This window comes from Dromaius novaehollandiae, chromosome 10, assembly GCF_036370855.1.
Source record: "Dromaius novaehollandiae isolate bDroNov1 chromosome 10, bDroNov1.hap1, whole genome shotgun sequence".
NCBI classification, from domain to species: domain Eukaryota; kingdom Metazoa; phylum Chordata; class Aves; order Casuariiformes; family Dromaiidae; genus Dromaius; species Dromaius novaehollandiae.
This window is the reverse complement of record NC_088107.1, coordinates 2,274,598-2,291,277: the sequence shown is the minus strand read 5'-3', so window position 1 is coordinate 2,291,277 and position 16,680 is coordinate 2,274,598. Positions and strand designations below refer to the sequence as shown.

The following is a 16,680-nucleotide window of genomic DNA, read 5'->3' as shown; positions in this document are numbered from 1 at the left end:
TCTGAAATCAGTAGTAAAACTCTCATTGGTTTCAGTGGGAGCAGTTAAACAAATCATTTAAAGCCTCTTGGCTGTCCCACCTTTCATGCATATGAAGTATCGTCCTCCTGAGCCTGCCTCGCCTCAACTTGCTCATAAAACTAGTTTCACTTGGGTCCACAGGCTGAGTCAAACCATAACCCTAGCAAAACAGATATGTCATCGTCTACTGGGGAAATGGATTTTCTTCTAGAAACTTAAGAACAAGTGGACTGAAAGAAAGGATCTAATATTTAAATTACTTTGATGCCACTGTCGTGTGTATTGCAAATAACTAGTGGTTTCATGAGTGCTAGAGAGATGTGACAGAGGCAGTCAGAGCCAAAGCTAAATTGCTGGCTGCTTTGGTGTAACTGCCTAGAAGTAGCATTCTGGAGACCTGTGCTGTTAAAACAGGTTTGTGGCCTGCTATTTCTACGATTCTCGATTTCTTCCTTCTCTTTCCTTTCCTCTTTTTAAGGTACTGGCTACCTAAAAATTTAATTGAGAAGCTAAGTTTATTTTTAGAATTTTCTCTGAGTATGAAGATAGTGAAGTGGTCACCCCACTTACAGAGTGACTAATACCTTGTTTGTTTGTGATCATTCCATGTGGCAGAAGCTTTGGGAGTGATAAAACTTTCTAGCTGCAGTCCATTAAAATCTGTCAAGTAATTAAAGCTTGGTGGTTAAGGCGAGCCCAAGGAATGAAGCAGAACAGTATTTCAATATAGTCTTTTTTTCATCTCCACCTCCCCACCGTCCCCTCCTGAGGGCCTGTGATTCATTTTGCTTCTCATTTCGTGCAGACTTGCAGCCTGTTACCTACTGCGAGCCAGCTTTCTGGTGCTCGATATCTTACTATGAACTCAACCAGCGAGTGGGAGAGACGTTCCACGCTTCCCAGCCCTCGATGACCGTGGATGGTTTCACCGACCCATCAAATTCTGAGCGCTTCTGCCTCGGTTTGCTGTCTAACGTGAACAGAAATGCAGCAGTGGAGCTCACAAGGCGACACATTGGTAATTTCTATCTCCTTGTGTTAGTCAGTGGCTTTCAAGGTGGAAGACGAGGTTCTGCATGTAGAGCTTTTTAGTTAGCTACCAGGCCTACAGCTTGGTTAGTTTTACAACTCCAATATTTGAGTATCTGTTGTGTTGTAGCAGGCTGATCTTTCATAAAGGACTGCTATTTTTTTTTTCATCAAGGTGTAGAATAAAGGAGAGACTTAGGGACACAAAAATTGCTGCATGTAATGCAGATGATAGACAGAATTTAAACTTTTACATGCACTTTTCAGAACTTTATTTGGATGGTTGTGAGTGGAAGTCTTGTGTGTTCCTTTTCCCTCCCACGCTATTTTATTTACTGACTGACTGTTCTCGTCACAGAAACTTAGCTGATTGATTTTCACCTCAATTCCCACTTCTCCTCCTTATACTGCAAGCTGGGGCTCAGTTTTGTTCTCAATTAAACTGGTGCTAAATAGAATATCCTGGATTTATGTAATTTTAATGAGAGCCAAAAGTGCATATGCTTTGCTGTGTTTTCTGCTAACTCTCATCAAAAACCAGCCTGCCTTTTGTCCTGATTTTGTTCCCCTTTATGCCCTTTCCTAGGCAGCTGAACTTTTTTATGGGAGGATCTTTCCCTATTTGTTACTAAAATGATTTCTAATGCCAAAAAAAAAAGCCTAGAATCTGAAATCAGTCCTTAAATTCAGCAGGTTCCTTATGTTCTGTAAGAAAGAAAGAATGCAGGGTTTGTAAATAGCAATGTAAGACCACGGCAGATGTTTATTTGAGTAACAAAGATGAATTCCTGAAATTTGTTTCTTTATTAACGGAGATTTTAACAATTTTTATGAACTCATATGGGAAATGTATGTTTGTCCTTGTATACACATGTAATCTCAAGCAAAAGGCAATTGTTTGAAAATGTTGCATAATTTAATTCCAAATCAGTAAGTAAGTAAATAAACAGATGTATCCAGCTGTGATGACTTTCAGAGAAGGCTAAAAGCCATATGTTAACTGATAGACGGTTCATGTGGAAAATATCAGACGCGCCTGTGTTTGGAATAAGCAGTCTATGAGGTGGTAAGTTTGTGCAGTCCAGTCTCCTGTGTAGCTGGAGAATGCGTTTCTCACTTTATAAACTGGTCCTTCTGCTTTTCTCAGCCTAATTTTCTCACAGACCAAATGTAATGCTCTGTGGTAGAAGTGTCCAGTGGGCCGGAAGAGATGGTTTTCATTTTCCATCGGTCATAGCTTAGCTGCTTTTTGAGATCTCTCTGGTGCAAAGGTTGTTTACATCTCTACCAACTCTTCCTCTAAGTTTGGCAGATCCAGGCTTTAAACTCAACCAAAACTATGCCATGTGTTTTCTAGGAAGAGGAGTGAGACTCTACTACATTGGCGGGGAGGTGTTTGCTGAGTGCCTTAGTGACAGTGCCATTTTTGTCCAGTCTCCCAACTGCAACCAGCGCTACGGCTGGCACCCAGCAACAGTTTGCAAGATTCCACCAGGTAAGGGAGCGTGCTGTATCTGTGATCCTGCGTAGTCTTCACCTTTGAGAAGCAGGGCCCCGCTATGGACAGGGAGCTGTTCTTCAAGGTAGGCATGGATTTGCTGACTTCTGTTCTTGAGAATAATCAGAAACTTGTATCCTATTTTGTAAAAATATAAACAAATAAAACAACTTGTCAGCTTGAGCAGGACCTATTTTCTAGCATAAAGGATAAAGGTACTGATAAAGGAGGCTACTACGTATGCATGAACAATTTTTTGCCCTGTATTCATGGAAGGAGGAAGAAACAGTACGTCAGGACTTGAGCAGAACCAAGAGCAGAATCTGCCGCTTGTTCCATGCAGCGTTTTATCAGTCCATTATTGTAGACCAAGTAATAATTACTTGGTAATTGTGTTCATAATTGTGTTTGTACCTTTAAGTAAAAGAAGATATGTAAGAAATTTTTCTTAATTTAGATTCCCCTATAATAGTTTTAAATTGGTAATTTTTTTCTGCTCTGTAGTAACACTTTTTTTCCCTTTTTGTGAATGAGTTTTACTCTAGACAAATCACATTTTCAGCAAGCATGTTGTCCTGGTTGCAGCACACATGTCTCAAGTATGCTCAAAGGTTATAAGGAAATTTATTGCATCTGTCTAGGGGAAAAAAATACTTTTATGTTGGATACATGCAAGAGCTATATGAGAGGATGCCTTTCAAAAGGGATTTTAGCTAGGCTTATAAAAGTTAATGTTTTACAGCTAAAAGTAGGTATATATTTAAAAGCCAAGCACTTTTATTTAGAAATATTTGAATAAAGATTGTCCTTCTTTAGAGGAGGGATCTGTGCATTTCAAGCTCTGGCCCATCTTAATGGGTTTCCTTTCTCAGATGCTTAAGAAGCAGCTGCCAGTGCTGTAAATATGACTTAATTCTCCAGCCACATCACAGGAGTCCACCCCGGCTGGAGTCAACATCTGAAGACATAAACAACCCACATTTCCGCTGTAGATTCATCTAAGGCACATTTCTTGGACTGCAGCTCTCCCCGCTTTGCCACGGTCTTTAGCTGCCTTTTCAGATTCATCTTCAAATCTTTGCTGGGTTTGAAGCAGTTTCTTCATTCCCATGTTTTGCAGGAGCTAGTTTTTCCTCTCCTCTCATGCACAGCCGTGGACCTGTTCCCATCCAATCCTGGAAGTCTAAACAGCTTGGCAGCCTGATCCTGATCAAGTTGTTTGCTTTCCTTGCCATAGCTCTTTCTGTGTGCTCAGCCTGGCCCTGATGCTCTTATCCTTCCTACTTTCCCACCTTAGATTGCAATGTGGTTGCCACATCTTCCCTTGAAACTTTCTGCAGGATACAGGGCTCCTAGGCTGTGCTCTTCTATGGTCACAAAAATGGGTAGCTGATTCTGCAGCTGCTGAGCTGTTGCTTGCGGTTACACTTTGCTATATGCGGTTCGACCCAAAACAGATGACAGTATGCTCCAGCCCAGCAGAGTATGCTCAGAAGTGATTTCTAAAAAAAAAATACAACTCATCATGGTCCAAATGGTTGTTTTTCAGACATGGCCCATATGTAATTCCAAATGAGCGCTAGTTCGGTGCCAAGTTTCAGAGCTTAACTGGTTTCTGGTTATCTGGGAGAAAGCAAGAGTAGCAACACTCCCTTTTCGTTCTTTCTTTTTTTTTCTTTTTTTCTTTTTTTCTTTTTTCTTTTTTTTAAGAGTTACATATTTATTTATTTATTTTAGCCCCTAGGAAAGTGATTTTATTTCACCTTTACACCCTAAAAACAGTGGAATGAGTTTTTCTCAGTCTTTTAGCTGGTACTAAACACTGGGGGAAAATTTCAATTTTAATGGAAAATTCTTTGTCACATCGTAGTCAAATGAGGATTAGCCCTAGCCCTTTTTAGCCCTAGTAACTGGTGACTGGCTTGCCAGATGCAGTGTCACTTTGCAACTTCTCCATTGCTTCTGCTGATGGACACCACGTAAACCCAACACCAGTGAGTTCCTATTTTTCGTTTGTGCATTCCTTTATTTCAGGCTCTGCAGCAATTGCCGTTGTTAAGCGTTATGGTTATAGTAAGACCTTTGAATTATAATATGAGGGAAATGATTGTAATGGAGGTAGAAAGAGGTTCCACATCGGTATCCTGAGTCTGGTCCTGTAAATAGCAATCTGCTGGGAGAGCACTAGCATTCATCATTGTGTGTCCTGTAACATGATTTTTTCCTTTTCAGCATATGGAAATGTGGCAATTTTAATTCTTTTTCTGCAATGCTGTGTTTAAGCAATCTGTGTATAGTATCACATGGTTTAGGGACAGGGGAGAGCGGCATTGAGTTTCTTTCCATTCTCAGGAAGAAATGTGATTTCTTAATCTAGTTAAGCCAATGCCTTGTTTTTGTCTTGTTCTTTTTTCGCAGGGTGTAACTTGAAGATTTTTAACAACCAGGAATTTGCCGCTCTCTTGGCTCAGTCTGTCAATCAGGGTTTCGAAGCTGTGTATCAGCTCACCAGGATGTGCACAATTCGGATGAGCTTTGTCAAGGGATGGGGAGCAGAATACAGGTCAGGCTTTCTGAATTAAACTTGGAGTATGTTTGTGCTTACTACTTCCACTCATGCATTTCACAGCCTGGGGTACTGGGAGCATACTGCAAAGCTTCTTTATTCAGCTTTCAAGATAGGGGGAATTAGCAGAGTTCTCTTTTTAATGATGCAGATAGGTCGTATTTGTTGAGAATGTGTAGCGCTCATACCTTGTTTTTCCCATTTTATTTGCATAAAACATGCATTACGTGATATATCTGAAAGACTATGTGCATTTGGTCCCAGTGTTGTACAGACAAAGAGCTTTTTTACCTGAAGCACAGAAGATGAATCCAAATGATCTGCATAGGAGCAATTACATTTTTTTTCTTAAAATTAGATTTAAATGTGAGTGTCTCATGGTTACATCGCTTTCAAGACAGGGTCAGCGTGAGTGTTTCCTAGCAGATTATGGTTGGGTTTGATGTTTCTTTTATTGGGGACTAATGGGATTGAAATAAAAGCAGATGGATTTGAAAATTTACGTTTGAAAGAATTGTTATGGTTGCTGCAAAATTATAGTTAAATTCCCCATCCTTTTCTTAGCGCCTGCTAAAGGACAGTTGTTTACTTGTGACCGGAGGTTGGGAGACCCTGCTCACTATTTTTGCAAGTGAATGTTGAACGTAAAAAAGAAGAGGCAAATGGGGACCGGTGCTTGGGAGCGATGTGTTTACTCTGGCAGCACAGGGACAGTGGAGAGCGTGGGGGGACCGAGTACGCCACAGCTCGCGCTGCTGTCGCTCCATCGCAGTAATAAGCAAATGTCCCAAGTAACAAAGGGAGGAAAAAGAGTAGTTGGTAGTACAAGTAGGGGAGCAGAAATCCGTCAGAAAATGAGTGGTGTTTTACGAGAGGAAAAGCTGTCAAGGATTTAAGCCAGAAGTGATTTTGAAATACTCGACCGTATCCCCTCTAAATCTGTGGCCTTAATTGAAAACCGCGGGGCCGTCAGCGCGATGGCCCTTCGCACAGCTGCCTGCCGCGGACGGGGGAGAGGCCGGAGCATCAGCTGGAGCCCGGGCCCCGCACGGTACTCTCCCGCTTTCTTCATTTCTCCAGATGTTTGGAGTCCATTTTGTTTTGAAATTGTCCTGCACCCGGGCCAGAGCGTTTCAGCCCTGGCTCGCGGCCACGGTTCGTAATGAAATCCAGATGTGCGTGACTTACGGAAAGTCAACTCTCTCATTAGAGTATCGTAGTCAGTGAAACCCTACGCTCGCGCCGGAGCCCTCCCGCTCCTCCGTTTCCTTGCCACAAAATACTACATCGGATCACCGTTGTCAGAGCACGTTTATTTGTTGAACTGATTCACATACAGAAACGTTGCTGTGGGAGCCACATCCACAGCGCTGCTCCAGCGAGGGCTGGTTCGGCCGCTCGAGCAGACGAGCTGGGGGGATGTTTCGGGCTTTTGTGCGCCAGGGCTTCGGGGAGGGAAGGGGCAGAAGCCCGTCACACGGAGGGTCTCCGCCACCGGGGCAAGCCGGAGTCGTGGAAAGCTTTCGAGGGCTTGCTTTTCCGAAAGGCTGCAGTGGTGCTGGCTGCGGTAGCGGGACGGCAGGGTGAGGTTTGCCGTGATACATTTGCAGAGGGCAGAAGCGCTTGGGCTACTCTGTGTTAACCTAGTTTCGGGCAGCGTTAGCTTAAGGGAGGCCGTGTAATTCTTCCCGAGACCAGAGGGGTTTGCATGCCTCACTCGGGCTGCCGCAGCGAGAGGGGTGCTGCACCTGAGCCCAGCGAGCTGGCGAGGCAGCTTTGCTGCAGCACGCTCGGCGGAGTCTCCCCTTTCAAGGCAGGCTTTTGGCATCTCCCCCTCATGAGCAGCGATCCCAAGGACAGCTTCTGTGGGAAAGGAGGGTGCAAAACAAGGCTGTTTCCAGGCTGTTTCTCTCCCTTCGTAATCCTCCTCCTCCACAACAGCTGTCCCTGCCTCTCCGCCTGCAGCAAGGCTCCGGCAAGGAGAGCGGTTCCCTTGCCCTCCTTCGGCCTCGCATCCTGTCCCTTCCTCCCCGCCTCCCTGCTTTGCTGCCCGGAGGGGCTCCCTGTGCCCCACGCTGGGGTCCAGCGGCAGATGGGAGAGGGCGAAGGTGCGGCGTGGCGGTGGAAAGCCGAAGCGTGCTGTGCAGCGACCCGCCAGGGCTTCCCTGCTCCAGCCACAACCCACCGCTCCGGAGGGATTTTAAAATGCAGGGCTTAATACTGGCTTTCTGCTTCCCTGATAAGTTTTGCTGCTTTTAAGGCTCTGCAGCAGTTCTGCTTGTTCTTACATAGCTGATGAAATGCAGACCTGCTTCCACGCAAGTGCCCTTGCCCAGCGTCGCGGTCCGGGACGGACATGCACGGTGGCATCCCAGGAGGGAAGGGGCCCTGGGGTGCCGGGGGGGTCCGGCCTGCCAGGCCCCCCCGGCTCTTCTCCGTGCGGACAAGGTGCTGAGCGAAGGGAGCAGGGCTCAGCGAGGCTGCGGAAGGGATGCAACCGGCTGAGCGGTGGTATCTCCCTCTTCCACGCTCTGCTAGAACCTAAAGCTATGGTGAAGAGAGGGTGCCCTGATCTTATACATAGAGAAATTAAACGTATTTGGGAAGCTGCGTAAGTTTCTATCTAACTAGGAGAGGCAAGGTCTGCAAAATACACCCAGAGAGTGCTGCTTGGAGAAACACCTTCCTTTCTCTTTAGGGGATCTGATGCTGCCTGTTTTCAGAAATCTAAGCAGTAAATAGGTTATGCAGCGAGTATTTCCACTGGGATCATAAGAGATGTAAAGAGAAAAGGTAGTTTTGGGGGGTTGTGGTTTTTTGGGCTTTTTTGTTAAGAAGTTGGCAGCATTGGCCAAAAGCACGTTATAGAGGGGAGAGACATTCCTTTGGCCCAGCATGCAGGAGTGTTGTCTAAGCAGGAAGGAATGCTTCAGTAGCTGTAAAACCTCTTCGCGTTTGTAAAGTTTTGTAAGTCACATCTATATTCTTTTTTTTCCCCCCTCTCTTTCACTCCCCCATCCCTTCTTTCTTGTAGGCGGCAGACCGTGACCAGTACTCCCTGCTGGATTGAACTGCATCTGAACGGTCCTTTGCAGTGGCTAGACAAGGTCCTCACGCAGATGGGCTCCCCCAGTATCCGTTGCTCCAGTGTCTCCTAAGGAAGTATCTCCCGGGGGCGGTGGCGGGGGACAAGGACTCTGGAAAATGGAATTGGTTGAACCCTTAGCAAAATGCATAATAAACAAATTCCCAGTTATTGAAGTGATGAGAAAAAAAAATCTGCTAAAGAATTGGGGTTTCTTTGTTTTGTTTTTTGTTTTTAAACTAAATGCCCATTTAAGCCACTTCACTGAAACTGTTAGCACTTTGGTTACAACGCCGTGGGCCACTGCGGTCAGAATTTGGAGCTGAAGTCGATCACGGTAGAAAACAGGACTTCGTTTTGGCGGAGGGAAGCCAGTGCTCTGCCTCCAGGTGTGTTGTGCCTGTCCAGGCTTTCGCTACGGGCTGCTCCGAGCACGCAGGAGCCGCTGGCACCGGCTGGGCCCGGGGAGACCCCCCGTTTGCCTCGGAGAGCTCCGGTCACCTGTCACACAGCATCTCCAAAAAGCCAGATACCCTGGGACATCGGGACGACTCCTGCGCCTGCGATGCTGTCTCCATCTGACGCACGCCTCTGTCCTCTCCAGGACTGCAGCAGCTTGCAGAGGAGAAAGGAAGCATTTAAAGCACACACAAAAACTAACTCCCCCCCGGTAATGGTCCCAAAAGGAATGAATTTCCCACGCTGGACAGCTAGCAAGGTGGCACAGTCTTGCTTCTTGCCTGAGATGCAGCTGGTTGATTGTCTCAGACTGGATTTACATGACGCAAAAGGCCAAAGTTGAGGCTCCTCCTGATCTTGCTGCAGCGACTTTGACGAGCTGCTTGCCAACAGACGTTGTAACGTGGGGAGCTCTTGCTGGATAAGTTAAGCCTTAGTTACTGTGCAGTCTATTTGCATTAACTACAGAAAGTTTGTATTCTATTTTCTCAATATGTCGGATGGTGTTTGCCACTTCTTACGTCTTGGGGGCGTAGTGAATTCAGTGTGCAGGTCTGCTCTGGTGACGGGAGTGACCAGGCCCGTGCTGCCGCTCTCAGAAGGCGCAGCTGAGCACATTATCCCATGTTGTCACACGCAAGTGCTCATGAACCAGGACATCTCAGACACAAAACCTCTGTTAGAAAACTTATTTCAGCTGGTAAAATGCTCTGAGATGTGTTTTTGCCTGGAGAAATTGGGAGAGTGTATTTACATGTATTATAAAATGTTCATTTTAAATATACATGCTCCAGACTGTTTAATATTTTTTTTCCCTGCAGCAACTGTCATGACAGACAACTCCCACAACTGGAAAAACCCCCTAGCACTTGTTTTTATGGTTCAGATTTGCCAAATAAGTCTCATAACTTTGTCAGTGCTATCCAATTATCTGTTTCTTTATATCTGTGTTAAACATCATGTGCATCGTGCCAAAATATTAGAAGGGGAAGGGGAGAAAACGATAACCAGAATTTCCTATGGAAATTTTTTTTAATATATATATATAAAAGACAAACACACAAGCTAGGTCTGGCTCTGAGAAGGACAGACTGTGATGGACTTTGCAATGGTTTGTGTTAAGGCTTTAGTCCTGCAAGCTTTTATGCTCCTAGGTGCAGACGCGAGCAGCCCCACTGAGTTCGGTGGACGTTTTCCTGCGCGCCAGGCTCGGAGGTTTGCAGGCTCGGAGGTTTGCAGGCTCGGAGGTTTGCAGGCTCGGAGCCCTGCTCCCACAGCGGGCTGCTGACGTGCAGTATCGTTGCAAACACTTATCAGGAATTTCCACGTACCTGCCTGTCCGTGTAGCGAGGCTTTTCCGATGTGCTTGTTCCTTTGGCAGCGTGCCACTTCTCGACCCAGCTCCTTGGTTTGCAGAAACAACACTCGTGGACCTGAGACGTCGGCAAGAGAGAGAGAGACGCCTCGTTCGGGGCGCAGGACGGTGCTCTGCGGTTTGCCCTGCTACGTTAGCCGAAAGGGTTGGAGAGCGGCTGTGCCGCTGCCTTCGCCCTCCAAAGCCAGTGCAGAAGGCTCCTGGCCAGTGTGTCTCACCAAGCAAATAAAGGGATGCTTTAGAGGAGAGTTTTCTTCCAGAAATGAGAGCTGACATTTTATAAATGAAACTTAAATCTGAGGAAGACTTTGATTGTGCTCCTGAACGAGACAGGCGCTTCTGAATATCCTCCTGCAGGACTTTGGCTGGAGCTTTCCTTGTGCACCAAGGCTTGTACCATAGCACTGGAGGTTTTCTAGGATTTTCTTAGTTTTTGCAATGTGTCTGATTTTAGTTAAATCTCTGATTGCATGGACTTGTGCAAGGAGAACATCTGTATAAAATACTATTTTCTAGCCACCTAAAAAGTAGGTCTGTCTTGTGGATTGATTTGGTGTATACGTTCAGCTGTAGGGTTCAAACACAGTGGCAAACAAAAATCGATTCTGACTTTTGTGGAAGTATTTGACTTGCTGTTTTAGTGAGAGAGAAAAAACTGCGGTGTAAAAATGGCCCCCGGTCTCCTCCCTGAGTGTCTTTAAGTCGTATTTGCTTATTTTACTGGACTGTTTTCATTATCTCCATAATCTTGGAGGAAGTTCGACTCTGGTGCCTCGTGCATTAGCAACAAAAATGACATCTTAAATTCCAGCGTCAGAGCATTCATTCCCTGGGATGGTGCGTGCAGGAGCCCGGCCTGACCCTGAGGTTACAAGCTGGAATAAACCCTGACTTTAATACGAAGTTTGCACACAGAATCGCCTCCTCGGCCCAACCACAAATCGGATCTGGACTTCTCTGACCCAGTTTTATCTGCCCTCGGTGAGGAAGGGTGGTAAATTGCTAACCTTTATTAATACTTGCCTTTCCACAAACAGGATTCAGATGAGGCATGTAAACTTTGCTTAATCTCACCTCATCATCCCTTAAGTAAAATGACTTCAAATGGAAAATGTAAGCCTGTCTAGCAGTAGTTAGATAAAACAGAGAGGAGAAGATTATCCCTACTAAAGTATTAATTTCCTCTCCTCCCCCCTGTTTGCCTTTTCACTAATTCATAAAAGTTTTATGGTTTCTAAAGTTACCTTATAAAGTCAAATGGAAAGTCCTGAACCGTGCAGCAAATGAAAAGATAAAGGCCGGGGAAGGGGGCTGATCCCAGGGACGTTCCGGTTGAGTCTCCTTCCACGTCGCACGGTCGGAGCGGCCCGTGCAGAGGGAAGCCAGCTCCCCGCCGGAGCCGCAGCGTACTCGGTCCTGGCCTTCGCGGGGACGCTAACACGAGGGAAGAGGTGGCATTTGGCCGTAGGTGACTGTAGGCAGCAGTGCCCCCGAGGTGCACGTGGCTTCTTGTTTTTACTTTCTTTTCTGAAACTTTATTAAAGTAGCTTTGATATGTAGCACAAATGTATGCAATCAGCCACGCGCTAGCTTAGATTACGTATCTGTACTGGAATATCTTCTCATTTAGTGGTAGTCTTAGCTAGTTTTATCAGGATTTCATACATTTTTGTTACAAGTAGAGAGTCACTAGCAGGAACTTTGACTCTTTTTAACTGGTGTAGCCGTACACAAGGGCCTGGCTGCTGGCAGATGATACTGATGGCCTTGTGGTTTTAAATGACTGTGGTGATTTTTTTATTATTATTATTAATGTATTGAACTGAATTGCAGTGTGTATTTTGTGCTAAGCTTGTCTTAGAAGTAATCCAGTGCTATCCACTCAGATTCAATTACCAGGAAGCAGCATGCATATGTTCAAAGGTGGAGAAACCTGATCATATCCAATTTCCTCAGAGCTCTGGCTGCTCATCTTTGCCATGGAAAGGTGAGGGAGGGGTGACCTCTGAGAAAGAGCTAAGCGAAGTAGTTTCCTCCTCCCTTAAGGACCAGCGTACTGGGCAGCACGCAGAGGACTGCTTTACAGGGTGAAGAGTATGCAGCTCTCCATCTCAAGCAGCAAGTATTGGCATCCCTGCCTTGTGCCTTACTAAACGGAAAAAGCACAAGGAAGGAATGAGAAGAACGCAGCTCAGTGCAGGACTTCAGCCGTATCACAAAGCATCTGTGAGCTCTCCTAGTTCGCTAAGGTACTGGATAGGTAGGAGGAACAGAGTATCACAAATAAGCTGGTAAGCTAGAATGAGAAATAATTAGTCACTATATAGTAGTTGATTGAGCGGTATGGTTAAGAAATTCAATATATGTTTTTTTTATTATGTACATGCTTTTGTATTTATGTTGTCTTTCTGAATACTCAGATGAATCAAATATTTAATTTTTAACAGGAAGGGCAATTAAGGATTCAAAGTCTTAAATCTTTCATATGTTCCTTTCTGGTGATTGCTAGAAATTAGGAAGTTGCTGATGTGAGAACAAGAGACTCGCCTCAGAACTGAGCAACAAACTCTGGCAAATGAAACAAAATCAGGACTTCTGCAGCAGCCTTTGCCTGAGTTGCTGTTTTATGTTTTAGCAACGAGTCAGGTTCCCAGATGGGCCTTTGAGTTGTGCTCTTCAGGTCTTTTCAGATTTATGAACAACTGAATGAGGCTTTAAAAAGAAAAGAAGATATTACTCAATAAAAGTTTTGGTTCATCTGCTGTTTCCTCCGGTATGTGGATGCTAGAGGAGTCTGCACCAGTTTTTGCTGCCGAGATGCATCTAGTTCACTGTCCCGACGGAGGCAGCCTCCTTCCTTCACTCTCGATTGAACTGTTCCCCCTTTGATAGATATGTATGAGCATGTTCACATTAGCGTTTAGATTTTCTTAACCTGAGATTGTATGTTAATGACTGGTGATGTCACCTACATGCTTTAGCTTGTTAAGCATTATTCACCTATTTTGTTACTAAAGGCCTGTACTATGTATGCCCTCTTATATATGTGAAACTGTAAGTTCTATTTTTGACATTTTAATAAACTTTGATTTGAAAACTGAGGCTCATGAGCAAATAAGGACATTGTAAAAATATACTTAAAGATACAAACTCAGAGCATTTGGAGTTTTGGAAGCCAGAGATAATGCAGAGCCAGCTGTATCTGTAGGTAACTAAGGATGTTCCTACTAATGTACGTAAGAGCTTGGTTACAGGTAAGATCATCATTCTTTTTGTAGTTTTGATCATGAATTTAAGGCCAGAAATGGTACCTTAAAAAAAAATTAAAAATGAAAACACATTTGTAACAGGTTCTTTTAGCTAAAGGGATTCGAAGGTGAGTAGAAGAGGAGCATTGTGGCTGAAAGGATTTACTGCCAAATTGCTGGAAAAGTCAAACATAGCCAGATGTTTGCTCTTTGCTTGCTATGCTGATCTGTAGCTGTACTTTCACCTTAGGGCTGTGAATTAGGAAAACTCTGTTATCAGAAGCCTAGGAACCGCAGTGACATATTCAGTGCTTTATCATCTGTTAGCATCTTGTCACGAGGCAGACCCTAAAATACCACTGCTGTCTATATGTTGAGGAACTGTATCTTTTTAAGACCTGGGCTGAAGTCATGGTTTTGGCAATTCAGTTGTTCACTTCTCCAAAACAGAGGCGCGCAGGTGGCTGGGCATAAATGTGGTCTCCAATCCATAATGCTTTGGCTGTGAGATGTCCATAAGCAGCAGTTCATACTGATACGGCGTGCAAGTGGTACCAGTGTTGCAACTCTCCAAAGATACCAGAGTTAGCATGGTTTTGAACTGAAGTTCCTTTGGGAGTGTGCATGTTTTGCTCCAGCTCAGTGGCCTCCATCTAATCCGTGCGTTACCTTGCTGAGAAAAGTGACTTCTCTCAGAGGTGATTTATAGCTAAAAGTGCCTGTTTCACAGAATCAGAGAAGGGATGTTTGGAAGAGACTACTGCGGGTCTCTAGTCCAGCCTCTTGCTTGGTACAGGACCAGGTCAGCTGTGATTTTTGTCCAGGCAAATCTTGAAAAATGAGAGAGATTCCACCCTTTTCCTCCCCCGGGAACCTGTTCCAGGGCTGCGTGACCCTCCTAATGGAAAAAGTGTTCCCATCCAAATCTCCCAAGCTGTACATGTGGCTGCTGCCCCTGGTTGTAGGAGGTTTCTCAAGTCTGTGCAGCAGGGACAGTGCTCCTCCCTGCCACTCAAGGACAGCATCGTTAGCAATCCAGAATTAACAATTAACAGGAATTAGTCAGGAATTAACAACAGCCAAGCTTGAACGGTGGTGGCTACAGGGTAGCAGCATCCTTTGCACCCCCCAGGCAGCAGTAAAACGCTATAGAGACCTGGAGGCCTGGACTTATCCTCACCTAGGGGTGAGTCTGGGCCATGAAATGTTCAGCGTAGCAGCTATTTCAAGAGAAGGCAGGTAGTAAGGTCATTGCCATACTTGGAAACAAAGAAGTCCTCACGTGCTGGCATGGGGCTGGTCAGGCAGAGGGCATTCTCCAACTAGCAGGACTCACCACGCCAAGGCACGCTTCGGTCTAACTCTGTGAACTCCTAATGCTCCTCCTAAGGTTTCACTGAAATTCAGAGGTAAAATGATTTTTTTTGTTGTTGTTTTTCCTGACAGAGGATTTACGAGAAAATGTTTTCCACTTTGTTTTCCAACAATGTGGTAATAAAAGGGCTTTGTCCAGGTTTTATACTGAGGTTGCCAAAATGCAAGCGTGATGTAGTAAATCTACTCTGAGCTTTTAAGCCCCGCACTGCGAGTTCTGCTAGCTGTCACCTGAATATATCATTTCTAATTGCATGGATTTCAGTATCAGACTTCTCATTTTCACTGAAAATAAGAAGCTGAAGCAAAATGCAAGTTTGATAATAAAAGAAAAATGTAAATGCCTTATCCAAAAAAAATGAATCAACATTCCACGGAGGCTTCAGTTTAGGCAAACGTTGGGTAATGAACGGTTGATCTGTCCTGGCAGGAAAGTCCTCTTGCAAGTGTAATCGGAGACCTTCACCAGAACTGCAGCCCGGCTTGTACAGTAACGCCTAAATACCAGACCATAATTGGGAAGGCCCTGTTAGCAGATCGATTATTCTGGAATTAGGGAAGCAGGGGGACGAGGTCTCTGACTCTGGACTTGCAAGATGCTTCATTCTGTGTTGAGGTTTGAACCCCTTCTCTCTGCTTTCTCCTGGCTGAAGGCCAAGGTTTTTCTCTCCTCCGCAGGAAGCTCCATTGCGTTGGGTCGTGCTTGCCACAGGCAGTTGGTCTTTGCTGGCTCTCTTGCTAAGAGGAAGCCAGCACCAAGATGCTCCAAGGCAAGTCTTGAGCTGGCTTTTCACGTCTGATGTTGCACCGCCAGTGTCGCACGTTCAACTAGGACGCTACAGAAGGAGCTGGGGGATCCCTGGCTGCCTGCTGGCTCGTGGTTTGGGGAGCCGAGTCCCCACAGCACTGATGTCCACAGCTGACTGCCTTATTGATGCAGATCCCTCTCACCTACAGTGGATAACGACATCCACGGGAAGGCGGTGAGGCCTGGGGAAGGGAAGCCAGCTCTCCGGGGCAGCAAGCAGGACGGAGTGAAGGTACCAACAGCCCAACTCGGTGCTGCTAGGAAGCTGTCACACAGGCTCCCCCTGCCCAGATCAGACTGGAGAGGCAGCTGTCCTCAGAGGTGACTGTTCTGGCGCAGGCTGAGCTGCACCACTTCTCTGTTTTGCAAGGGGCAACACCACAGCCTCAGGCTGGTGGCAGTGACGAAGACTGGGACCCAGTCAGGGTCCAACACCACGGCACCTGCCTTAGAAAGTAAAGGGTGGAACCCTCATGGTTTTGGCTGTCATCTGCTAATGGCTGAGATCTAGGTCGAACTGTCCATGAGCCCAAGACACCATGGGAGTAATTGCTTTTGTCTGAGATACACATTACTGCTACTCTACACAAGCAGCAATTTCTCCTTTTAATAATTAATCGGACACAACATTTCTGTAGCCTTTAATCTGAGCTGGAAATTCAGCAATATATTTGGAGTTTGTCAGTTTAGTTGTACTCTCAATTTCTTACATTTATAGTGAGCTAACAACTAGTTTGCTCACAAACCTCTGCACTTGCACAAAATTACAAGCTGAACTGCCTAAAGAGCACGACGGGACTCTAACAGCTCGAGAAGCAGAGCAGATTGTTTCAGGTAGACAACAACATTGACACCAGACAGCGTAACAGAAGCCTCTCTCCTCAGCTCAGAGAAGCAGAGGTACTGCAGTGAAAAGGCTTCTAAGCATGGGAAAACTTTAACAGGTTTTGTCTTTATTTTAAGATGGATTAGTAAAACTGTCAAAGCAAAAGATGATGGAGGCATGTTTATAGCTGACTGCTGAGTTGCTCTAAGGCACTCAAATGCTTAACTCATTTCTACAAATGCTCCCTCAGATTACAAGTACAACTGTCTGAGCAAATGCTGGTGGCCAGATGAAAGGGATGCAACTTCTCCTCTGTTCTTATGGAGGAGAGACTTTGCAATGGAGCAGCTACTCTGCTAATTTGGGGGGGAGAGGAAAGGGGGGTTACTTT

General features: G+C 45.4%; 1 protein-coding gene across 2 annotated transcripts in view; it reads left to right on the top strand.

Annotated features, from left to right (window-relative positions):
- The window catches only part of SMAD3 (SMAD family member 3), a 77,706-nt gene extending 64,572 nt beyond the window's left edge, over positions 1 to 13,134 (top strand). The window contains exons 6-10 of one of the 2 annotated variants that reach the window (XR_010390909.1): positions 827 to 1,039; positions 2,408 to 2,545; positions 4,967 to 5,111; positions 8,149 to 9,889; positions 9,922 to 13,134. Coding sequence is in view for 1 of the 2 variants with exons in the window: in XM_064517853.1 (XP_064373923.1) it covers positions 827 to 1,039; positions 2,408 to 2,545; positions 4,967 to 5,111; positions 8,149 to 8,272 (620 nt within the window). In the remaining variant the exon portion in view is untranslated. Of the gene's footprint in view, positions 1 to 826; positions 1,040 to 2,407; positions 2,546 to 4,966; positions 5,112 to 8,148 lie in introns of both variants that reach the window. The other variant, XM_064517853.1, reaches the window with a different exon arrangement.
- Positions 13,135 to 16,680: the final 3,546 nt, after the last annotated feature.